This window comes from Metopolophium dirhodum, chromosome 4, assembly GCF_019925205.1.
Source record: "Metopolophium dirhodum isolate CAU chromosome 4, ASM1992520v1, whole genome shotgun sequence".
Lineage (NCBI taxonomy): Eukaryota > Metazoa > Arthropoda > Insecta > Hemiptera > Aphididae > Metopolophium > Metopolophium dirhodum.
The window spans coordinates 19,758,522-19,771,724 of record NC_083563.1 but is presented as its reverse complement, the minus strand read 5'-3'; the positions used below and the strand labels follow the sequence as shown (position 1 = coordinate 19,771,724).

The following is a 13,203-nucleotide window of genomic DNA, read 5'->3' as shown; positions in this document are numbered from 1 at the left end:
TGCGTACAAATTATTGTTCTGTATAATACCAGAGTTGATATTATAAACAATATTATTACAATCACAGAATGTTTTAATAACCGTCATTCGCATTAAATATTGTCAAAATATCAGCCCTCCACTTGTCACACAAAAAGTCCCGAAATAATATGTGACAAACTCTAACTGGAAGAGTACTCGTTTAAAATATATAAATGTATAATATTATGACGTAAGTATGTATATATACGTATTGTATCGTTGCATATTATTACCTTGTGAATTCTATTCAAATATATTATTTAGAGTACATTTTCATGGTGGATTTTGGTAGGTGTAGTGTATTTTACATATCATCTGACATCCACATAATATAGGTATAAATAATTAAATTCACACCCAATTATTGCACAACACTGTAACCAAAATCTTTTCAAGTTGACTAACGGTATATTACGCCTAATAATATATGATTCGTTCAGATCAGAACGGCGAGAATATTGTATACATTGTACATTACTTAGGGTATAACTTAAGCAGTGGCGTATTCATGTGTGAGTCAGACAGGCTATAGAGGGTTTTCGCACAGGGAATTTATTATATTCCTATACAATCCTACGCTTGAACTTATACGGGAAAAAGTACAATAACATGATAAATTATATTGAAGAATAAGAAGAATATTAATTGTTATCACGATGTAGACGCGGAGTATGTTATATTATAGGTACTGACCACTGAGTAGGTATTTTTAATATTTTTGTTACACGGTACGGGTGATTTTACTTGGACATTGTGTGATTAGCCGCAATAATAGTATTTATAATAATGGTACCTACTTAATGATTCATTTAATTTTTAGCATTTAATAGAGATTTATACAATTATTCCTTAAAATTGTTTATACTTGCACAATTTAAAAAACAAAATAAAAATATTCTGTCGATTGGAGGGCCGATAACTGATAAGTACCAAAAAAAAAATATAAATACGCCACTGATTAAGTGATGTGTCAGTTATTATGGTTGTATACACGTAATATTAAACTTAACACAACACTCTATTAAAATAATAAAGTTAAATCGTCCTATTTTTTGGTTAAAATGAAAGTTCCTATACTGAAAATCTTTTCAGCCTTAAAATATTACCATTCATTAATTTATAGGTATAAATTCTGATTTCTGACTATTTGATTGACACTAAAGAGAAACATCGTTTAGGTATAAAACTATAAAAGATAATAGATTAAGCCGTCTATAGATATATAGGTAATTTGTTATATTGAATTATCATTATTATCACCTAAATGACTACGCATGATTTATTTGGTCCAGACAAAGATGGGACCAACAGGTGCATTCAAATATTATTTTTTTTTTTATAAAATTATATTTATTGTATTTGAATATATATTTTTAAAAGTATTTAGAATAGTATTTAAATATATTACATATAAATATGTATGTATTTAAATACTTTCAATCGAATACTTAACAAGACTTATGATGAGTGAAGTCCTTTGACGCTCGTCAAGTACAGCCTGCACTTGACCCGTGGTTGTGATATGTGTATATATTGTTCGTGGATTAAAAAATATCTCACCGGCTCTCGAAATGAACAAGTTTAAATTCTATGAACGAAAATGATCTAAGTTCATATTTTATGTGAGTTAATTTATGCTGAAATTCGTTCACATTTTTTGAAAACTTAGTTCCTTTAGCTTTACAGGTTGTGTATTGTTATAACAAATACCTATACATTTTTTATTGAAAGGGACTTTTTTTTTATACAGTCACTTTGTGGGCTGCAAACAACATACAATATAAATAATTGAAAAATGTAATATTAATTATACTTAATAAATAAATTAGTTACAGTTTCAGTACTACATTTTTATTTCCTAATAATTGCATGAGTATTATTTTAAATTAAAATGAATTAACCAGTGAGTACATTTATTAGAGTTGTCGAGGCTAGGGAAAGCAAGTTAATGTTATATGAACAACATTGACTTGAGTTAATTAACAACATTGACTTGAGTTAATTTATTAATTAATTAAACGGTCCTAGTTGTAGGTGATAATTAATAAATTAACGGTTTTACTTAGTTCAATTTTATACTTTCAAACTAGTTAATACTATAGACGAATTTACTAAGATTTGCGCCTCACAGTATTGACTGCGTTGTAGCAGCAGCTTTCGGTCGGGTAGTCACCGGAAATGGTGTTTGGAGGAATAAAGAAATAACTTAAAAAGACACACAACCACACAGCGCATATTATTGTACACAACTTGAACGGTAATTTTATTTTTAAAATATAGAACTATAAAATATCATAATATATAAATTATTATTATAATAATATTGTTTATGGTATTTTCGAAATATTTTTGTATAAAATATTATTGGCACACACTCGTACAATACTAAAAAGATATGATAAGTTTATTAACAACATAACGAGTAGGCACTCGTTATGTTATAATATTATAATTTACATAATACATATGAGCACGTCATTTACAACTGTATTCTTCGGTCCTTTCCACGCACGTGTCGCATTTGACGTAACAGCACCAATAGAACGTGCACCGACACTGTTTGGTCCTGGTGAACTGGTGCGTGTTGTAACCGCGTCCGCAACACATCAGGTCACAGCCGTCCGTACCTATGGAAACAATTAGGACAAGATGATTATACATTCAAAACAATTAATAATAATAATAACAGCCGATACGGTGACAGATGGATTGAGCTCAGTAAAATAATAGTAAGTACACGAGTGAGAAAGAGGGCCAATGTCAAAATATATTAATCTTTTTCAAAATACCACTGCGATGGCTAATCTTGATATTAATATTAATAGTTGGTCACATGACGTTTTCAGATGCCTTATGCCAACTACTGTAAAAACCACTAAAACAAAATATGACGTTTTCCAAGTAACGTACATTTCTTCTGAAAAGTGAAATTATAGCCTTTGTTCACGCCAAGCCACAGAGTTACGAAATATACAGTATTGTATACAGCGGAATCGAAACGGAACAAAGTCATCATAAATACTTTTTCTCGAAATGGAAACTAAAAAAAAAATGAAAAATAATAATTTTGCCCGGTTTTTGTGTACACGTAAAGACCGGTTAGTTTTGCTCCGACAATTTAATCACAAAACATCTGTCGACATATTATCATAAGCTTTATACAGTTTATTTAAAATCATGAAAAACATTACTGCCGTGGATGGAAGTAACACGGACGACGCAAACGCCAATCGATTCACTAACGGGTGAGTACCTGATAAGTATACTTACTATATTATACATAGGTAACTTATAATATAGCGTCATGCTCAATCGTTTTGTCAAGTAGCAAAAAAAAAAAGTAGATGAACGGTCTTTCATAATATTATCCTAGACTCACCATCAGAAGTCCGGTTACAGGAACGGCCGTACGTGCCCAGCGACCCTGTGCCAAAGTCCCGGTCGCAGTAGTTAGGTGACTGTTCCAGGTAGACGAGCTCGGTGATTTTCGGCTCCTCCTCATCCGCCGACCCCGCCGCCGCTGACCTGGCTGACCTGAGCCTGAGCCTCAGTCGTCTTGACGACCGTTTGCCAGAAGCCCTTTGCGGATTACCACCGCCGACAGCAGCCACAGCCCCCGCGGCCTGGACGCTGCGCGCCTTTCGGTACTTTCGCATCAGAGCCTTGCCGACTTCCCGGAAGTGTGGCAAACTGTGCCAACACGTCTTCATTGTACAACTCCCTGACACCCCATGACACTTGCAGTCGGTGTTCAACAGCATCTTGACAATCTAAGAACAAACAATATGTCAGGAGACCATGTGAATATTTTATGTTTATAATATTATACACTCTCTCATGTAGAGCGTGGTTGGACGTATAACAATTATTATATAACGATTTGACGATTAATCATTTTAAGTATATCCGACTAAATTGTAAATTATAATTATAATGTAATACTAAAACAACATAAAACTATATTATATATGATACAATATTGTGTTTCTTATATTAGTCCTAACTTCTATAAGGACCTATTAGAGTTGGTTAGGTACTATTTATTTTACTGTGGATCTCAGACACGAACATCTGTTTAACATATATAAACATAATATACATTAAATTAAATAAAGAAAAAATTTACAACAAAAAATGAACATTAACTTCTCAACTCGTCACATTGCATTTATAGTATGAAACATTATTATACTCTATCGAATATTAAACTAATTATTTATAATAATATAGTGAATCATGAAATATATGATGCCATAAATAAAAAAAAAAAATGTAATACATTTTAGAAATAAACTACTTTGCTACAAAATGTTGGCAATTTTAATAAAATTACCACAAAGTAAAAACTATATTAAAATTATAAAAATATTACAAACTTTACTGTTTATACTTTATATTTAGTTTTGATAATTATTTTTAATTCGTTATAATATTATAGTAGGTAGGTTATGTTTTAATTTAAATATTAGTAATATTACACAGAGTACAGTTATACACAGTTATTAAAAATTCTTAGTATTGATAAATATTATACAAATAATTGAATAAATAAAGAGAATCGACGTGTATTTTAAAATATATATATACCTATTTGCAGAGTGATTCACCAAGCTTGCTCATCCCCATTTCTTAAATTCAATAATGAATTTATTAATTTTGATTTTTGGAATTTGTAAGTGTACATACTAAGAAACCATATTTTTAAATTTTTAAAAAATGTCTGTCTCGTAGAAAAAATAAAGGAAAATTTGTTTCGAATGAGAATAACTAATTTTTATTGTAAATTGTTAAGACGATGGTTTTATTAACATTTTAATGTAAATCTAATATTTATAAATATATAAAACGTAATATTTGAACTAGAAGTTTCTAATCATTGAGCATAATAGTCTATACTCTATAATAACAAGTTTGAAAAATATAAGGGCTATGATGATCTACAAATGATTTTACTTATATTAATATTAATTATTTAAAATGTTATAATTTATAAGACATGTCCTAGTATAATAATAAATATACAAATTATTACATCTTAACATCTATTTTAAATTTGATGTAAAATCATTATTTATAAGTGATGAATATTGTCCTCAGTACACACAATTTAATAACTCGGAAACTATTCGTTTGAATTTTAATCTATAAAATCGACATTAAAAAAAAAATGAACTTGCTATTAAAAAAGGCTCACGTTTTAATAAAAATAATAAATTTTTAAAAATGATGCGTTTTTGATTTAACTCTTAAAATAATTTATTAGGTATCTCTGAAATATTAAAAACACAAACAAAATATTTTTTTTTGTCAGGATAGTCTGTTTGTATTAAACCTATATATAGCTGATATATGTGATAAAATTTTTCAAATCTCAATTATGTATCACCAGATTTCCAAATAAACAAAAATTTCACTATTCCACAAACACCTGTAATACGTATCTATGTATATAATTGTTAGAATCATAAAATATTTTAAAAATTAATAACAAAAATACTGAAGAGCCTGACAATTTAAAATAAATTTCGACTGTCTATTAAATGGAAAACAAGGATCTGGCACTTTACTGGAATTATTTCTCAATCGAATGTATTATCAACAACAATAAAATTTTGGTTGTTGTACCTGATCCGCTTTTAATTTATTACAAATAAAAACAGCATCGTAGGTACATACGCAAACAAAGCTTTATAACAGATAGATGAGTAAGTAAGTAGGTAAATACTATAATATTATATATTATTATACATTATACTATGATATTATAATATTTAGGTACACATTGCGCGTACAGTGTAACAATGGAGTTTTGTGCGTGGCTTATACCTTTGCGTAAGTATTACAATGTTAATAATAACGTCGTTTTGTAAAATAACCTTGGGACTTGGCATATGCCTCAGTACACGACTGGGAAAGTTAATAAATAATTTTAACTCAGCTAAGTTTATTTTGGATTTGGTGTTCGCGGACACTTTATATAATTAAAAAAAAAACTCAATATCTATGAAACATTTACTCAGAACTTTTAAATGTTTAAATTTGATGGCTAATAATACTTAAAATAGCGAATTACGCGTTAGGTAAACTATTATTTCCATAATGCTGCCTATAATATGTATAATAGAGAGCGATACGATTTATCTGAGTTAATTATTCGTCGAGTATAATAAGAATATGTAACCACATCGATTATAGAAAAAATTTAGGTATTATTGGCAAATAGAAATTGTTATTATGTAAATATACATATTTTTTAATATCACTTATTTAACCTAATTGCTAGTATTCAATTCAAAACGAACTCATAAAATAATTTCAATCAATGCATGTATAATACTATATAGTATACAATTATAGTTTGAGCTAAAATGTTTGTATAGCAAATACCTTGGAATGGTCAAAGTTAACTTGTCAACTAGTAATAACTATGTATCGATGTAAAATACCATTTTTATTATTACTGTTTATGTCTTCATAATCGTATGATTTGACATCTATAACCTATACCCTATAAAATATTATGTGCGTATATACAAAATTATACAGGATGGTTTATTCTACACGGGAAAAAAAATTACTATAATATTATAGTTAAACAAATTATAGTAAATATAACTATTTAATAGGTAAAATAACTAAAATGATTTACTTATTATTCCTATATAAATATAGTTATTAGTTATGGTTAGGTTTACTATATTTTATAGCTAATGCAGTTTTTAATGTTTGAATTAACTAAATTGTAATGTTATTTAAAATAGCCGTATTATAAGATTAGTGTTTTATAAAACACTAGAGACACTAATCCACGACATTGGTGTACTCAAATTGCCTAAACAGAACGCCGTGTGACCATAATCATTATAATATTATGTTATTGATATGCACAAAAAACATATTCCTCTAATATTACAACGTAATGTCCTATAGAACGTTTTGTATCATAATACTATAGAGGATTGTCCTGTTTTTTTTAGTAAATCGTCCTGGTGTCTTGACATAACAGCCAGTCTCACTCTCAGTATTACATCGAAACAGTATTTAAATCCGGTCGAAAACATGCACTATGACATGTTAACTACCTAAGAATCAGGCCACAGCCAGTGATCCATCGTTAAGTTGTAATATAAAATCACGCGTAAGTGCGTAACTGTATTGTTCTTGTTGTCACTGTCATTGTTGTATGTACCTTTCTACCGGCTTTGTTGTTGTGCAAGTTCATCAGACTCCGGGAATCGCCGGCGTCCGATTCCTGGGCGTCCAGGAACTTCCGGGCGAACCCCATGCCGAAGCCCAAGTCCACGCTGCATCCACCCCATTTCCACGCGGCCGCCGCTGGTCCATCGTCCAGGGCGCTAGGGTAGTGCGCGTCACATCCGCATATGGATATGTTTCCCCTGCTGCACGCGTCCATCAGCGCGTACGTCACACCGGCGCTGATCACAGCGTACATGTAAGCCGCTTCTCGGCTAGCTGCGAACAAACAACAGACAGAATTGAGTATATAAAATAATATAATATGATCGATAAAAAACATACCGATACTAAAATACGTACAATGAATATTATGTATTGTTATTTACTACAATGAGAAATGAGAAGTTTGTTTTATCGTGCGCGAACCACGAGTGCAACAACGCGCCTGTTATGCCAATAATATTATGAAGGTGGTCGAGAACTTGTCTTTTATATTACGATTGCACGCTCCGATTTGGTTCTCGGACTATATATTATTATGCGAGACATTAAAAACCATACTACCTGAAAGTTCACGTAAATCCTACACGCGACCGACAAACAACGTCTTTAATCTGACCACTGCTCACTAGTTTAATTTTCTAGTCTTAGAAAGTAGAACGGAGAACGTTAGATGATATGGTGGTAGGTAGTGAAGTACGTGACTGGAACACCACGACAGTTTTTGCCAGCTACGACGACAATAATCGATAATTCCCAAAACGTGGGTAGATCGTTGAGTTGGCTTAACTCTCTTCTGCTGAGTCAGAGACATTGTGCTAGCCATTATTTTCACCACTAAACAAACCATCAACGATAGTACTATCAAAGTTTGAACTTGATTTCGATTTCTTGTTGACGTGTTTAAACCACAACGAGTTACACTTATCCTATACTCAATGCTTGGCTACATCAATATATTAATAGGTTATCAACTGTATATTATAATATATATTGCCCAAATATAATTTCAGGCCTACTGGTAACCGTAATCGGTATATTAAATACAATTTTATATATATTTGTGCTCACTAAATACATAGCGAAGAATCAAGATTTGTAAATATAGTTCATACATTTCTTGATAGACATGTCATTGAAGTCTGATGTAAATTAAGAAGTCTAAGTTCTAGCAGTAAAGGATCCTTTACCATTCGAGTGACTAGTGATTTAAATAGTACGAATAAGTACAAAATATACGTTAAAAGTGAGATGTGAATAAGTGTAGGTATTATTTATCTATCATTCTTATAGTTGAATATGACATTTTGTGGAAGTTTTTTGCGCTATAACACTGCCAAAACACAGGTTTGCACTTTAAAAGTTTAAAATAAAATTTCCTGTCCATAGTTGTTTACACGTATAACGAATATTACGGACTGACAAATAAGAAAAAAGGGGTTTTTTATTTTTAGTTAACATTGGTTTATTTTTTTTGCAATGTTTGCATTTCAAAATTGAATTTTCGTAAATTATAATTGTGATACAGTGAAATTTCTAGTGTATACATTTTATGTTCAATCGTTTGCACAGTGCATAAATAACATAAATACAATTTATTTCCATTTTCATTAAAGTAATTTTTACTCACATGATTAATATACATAGTTCCATGGTGAATAGGTTTTTTACTGAGCTTTTTTTTTAAATTGAAATGTGTTTGAATGTAAACAATCATTCGTATGGAATTCATATTACTAGTCAATCGGGCGATCACATTTAACATCGCATCAGCGTTAAAACTATAATTAAAACTGTGGGTACCTATATATTGTGCTATTTTAAATTAAAAAATGTATACTACTGTACTTAAAAATATATCACTACAAAGCTACCCATAAAATCAATAATCACGTGGAGTTATAGACATATGGAGTTGAAATACCTATTTCGTTAAAATATTAAACTTTTTATGCAGACGTTGAATAAAGTATGAATATTTCAGTTACCTAACAATGAGTATCGTGTTCATATATTATCATTGTACATAAATCATTTTCCCTTTGATGTTTGTTATAAAAAAAGTTCTTCATTCTCATATTCCGTAGTAATCGATGATACAAAGTTGAAAAATCTTTAAAGGCACCGTTTCCAAGGCAACTAACGATGGACATTTTTGAAAATAAGATTTTAAAATTCAAATGAAGCAAATACTCAGAGATTAGTTTTGAAATTTACTTGAACTTGGGAAATAAGCATGAGAGTAAAAAAAATAATATACACTACAAAACATTTGTTCGAGTAAAAATATAATGCCTTATATCGGAGTATTGTATAATATATTTACTTACAATCCAGCGAAACTGAAGTCCCATAATTTCAGATTTTAACTCTCAGACAAACCAATTCATATTCAAAACGCATGGGTAGTGGTACCAGAGAAGAAAACCTGTCCAAATGCTAAAAACGGTTTAGAAACGTGCGCAATAAAGCAGAATAACAACATTTTTAGTCGTTCATTATTTTATTTACGTAAAATGTCTTCAATGTCAAAGTTTTGAAGTTTCGATAAGCCTATAGGCTATAACTAAAAATGTTTGAAACTTTTGCTTATGAAGTATTTTGGAGTATCAAGTGTCGCAAACAATATTTTAAATAAATATTGTTTTTCTGAAAACCCCGCAGAAAATTGTCTCTTTAATCCCTTTCTCAAAGGTTAGGTGGGTACCCGAATCAACAGGAAATTGTTCGCTAGTTTAATCAAAATTATAGTACAATCATTCGACATTTCAGTGTTCGGATTAGATAAGTAGTTTTTTATCTAGATAAAGATAAAGATAATGCAACTTTAATGTATCTAGATAGAGATAAAAGATAACTTAACTCATATTTATCTAGATAAAGATAAAGATAAATACTTTTTATCTAGATAAAAAAAGATACAATTTTTTTTTAAATGGGTTTTAAATTTAGGTATATTTTAGTTGGGCACTAGGAACATAATAAAAATAATGATGATATAAATAAAAATAATTACATTATTTATAAACCATAAACTTGGTTTGAGAATCTGTATAAATATTTAAATGCGTTTGTACAATTTCGCGATTTTTATCAATAAAAAAATGTATCTAGATGAATTCATTTAGATGAGTAAAAAAATTATCTAAGATGAACGTTTAGATACCTTGTAACTATTTATCTAGATAAGATAAAAGATGAATAAATAATTATCTACATAAGTCCGAACACTGTAATCAACAATCTACTTTGCACTTTCATGCATTTTATACTATTATAAGACAAACGCGCGAATCGCATCGCGTGGAACATCACATAATATTATTAAATACCAATAATTACCAACCGTTTTAACACAGATTATATAAAAAATAATTTTATATAATTTTATATAATCTGTGGTTTTAGGCTGACACGTCGAAAACAACAATCGATCATCAATATCAGTATACCATATTTAAGTAACCTTTGTTGAACCACAGTTGAAGTATTGTACACATAACTTATTTATATCTACATTAGACATGACATAATATAATAATATAATATACATGTAGTAGCAGTTTATAATAATAGTTGGCTAATATATACACACGTTATAATTTTTGTAGTATCGTATAACAATGATAATAATATGACATTTCGTGCAGCAATTCGCTACATAGTTGGACATCAATCAATGCATAAATTACTGGTTTTTCCGACGAAAAAACGCGTCTCAAATTGAATGAAATAACGCTATCCGCGTTCTTCGATTTAAATTGGATTATACGCGACACGATATCGTTATCGTCGTGTCTCAACGTTTTAAGACTGGCACGTGTCCTGGTCAAAATTCGTCCACAAATATACAAGATATATAATAATGTAATGTATATTATTATATCTTATATATTTGTATAAATTATATAAAAAATAACACGAAATATACATAAACGAAAATATTATTACAGACTATTTATACGATACGGCAAGGCAAGGAATAATATTATATGGTATACACTTTGTAGTACGAGGAAATACGAGCCAACCATTTTAGCTTTATGCACGTGACTTTATAAATTTAGTATATCATACCATTACCTAAACATTGCGCGAGAACGATATCGGATGTACAAGTATATAAATATTATGTAAGCGTGTCTAGCGATGTGAGAGGAAATCCTGCCAACGGCATAACGGTCCAATGGTATCAAAGGTGTGTCCAAGTTGGTGGATCTCATGACTTTTATCATTAAATAAAAATAAAATTGTTATTGAGTTTTCTCAAGTTAAAGATCAAAGAGTTAAATTTTAAATACACGTTATACTATATAAGTGCGATGATATTGTTTATACAATTTGTATTAGCTTTTGCATAATTATATCTTAACTATATTATATTTGAACAATAAATTTACCTCTATAAATTAATTTCTATGCGTTTAAACTTTAAAGGAGTGGATTCTAGCACCGATAGTCTCTAGGTCTATAACAAGTTCCACGCCACTTTAACGGTCGTTTAGCAATAGAGTGTCATAGGCTGTTTTTGACGATCGCACTAGAAATAATTATATATAATCAGACTGCGTGTGTGCATGTGATGTAGGTACGCGCAATGATCGACGCGGATCTTCTTCTTATTATTATTATTATTATTATTGATATGAAACACGGTTAAGTATCGCGAGTCGTTGTTCAGAAGCCGTGTGACGTAAATTTAGCACACCCTAATATAATATAATAACGTGCGAAGACGAGAACCATTTCAAAGGTTGCGTATATAATAGGTACCTATTACTGTGGAAGTTCAGAAGTTCGGCCAATCAAACTCCGAGGAAGAGACGTAATATTTAGTTCGTCATCATTAGAGGTCGCGTGAATCAACGCATGGTCTGCGTTGCACGTAACTTCACGATCATCGCACGACCGTTCAATTTTGACTTTTTTTTGCGGTCAGAGGCAAAAAACAAGATCGCGGACATTCGCTAATCGTGGTTAACGAAACGGTTAGCGTCGGACGACGAGATATTAATTCCCGGGAGCTCGGTTAAAAATTTAAAATCCTAACAGCAATCAATTATGCGCGCAATTCTCATTGCGGCCACAGCATTATAATACGACGGTTTGTAATATATAAATTTTATATAGTATATTTTTTATACGTTTCTTCTATATATTTATTATATACGACCCAGACTCGGAATGAGTTGATTTATGGACGCAGACTTCTGAAATATAATATAATAATATTATATACGTATAACAACTTCGAGGCGAATCCCGAGTCTAGGGATTTATGTGTTCGGACCTTATTATTGTATTATTATTATTATTATTATTAATATTTACAAGTGCACAAGTTCCATCATCAATCAAGAGATACGAACAAAAGTGCGATTTTTTTTTTACCACCGTCGACGTTTTATCATAACGCCGCGGTTGGCTGCGGATTGATCCGCGTACGGCGTGGTGATAATTTAATAATAATAATATCAAATCGACTGAGGTTGAACAATCCGCGGAATTCACGAGCATATCGTCGCATATCATATATATATTTCGGTAAACACACACCGTTCTGGCATGCGGGCGTGTTGTAATCGTACAGTAAGTTGTTGTATTATTGCTGGGCTTTTCACGTCCAACGGAATGCGATTTGAGGCGGAGGGGGAGAAAAAAATTTCCGAACTTTGTGTGGATCAAGCATCACATTACACACTACAGCAGTGCCTGTGTTATATTATCACAGCGGTACAAATTAATACGCCGTGGAGTGCGATTAATTTCTTGAATGCTCTCTCCGGTGCGACGACCTGGCCCGAAATTCCTTTGCGACCGAAATTCTAAGTTTTTTCCACATTATATTATTATTGTATACCTACATCGGGGAGGCCGCCGCCGCGGTCAGCGCGCGCGTCCGATCGATAAAATGGGACACGCCGCCGCGGAAGCAACATTTTACCGCGTAAATACAATATCATCGCTGCCCCGCAACGGCAAGAT

General features: G+C 31.1%; 1 protein-coding gene across 1 annotated transcript in view; it reads right to left on the bottom strand.

Moving 5' to 3' along the window:
* Window positions 1–2,257: 2,257 nt before the first annotated feature.
* Window positions 2,258–13,203, bottom strand: part of LOC132943321 (protein Wnt-2) — a 70,069-nt gene continuing 59,123 nt past the window's right edge. The window contains exons 3-5 of the mRNA XM_061012268.1: window positions 7,211–7,494; window positions 3,401–3,791; window positions 2,258–2,648 (exon numbers count right to left, since the gene is read on the bottom strand). Coding sequence (XP_060868251.1) covers window positions 2,497–2,648; window positions 3,401–3,791; window positions 7,211–7,494 — 827 coding nt within the window. The 3' untranslated portion in view covers window positions 2,258–2,496. The remainder of the gene's footprint in view (window positions 2,649–3,400; window positions 3,792–7,210; window positions 7,495–13,203) is intronic.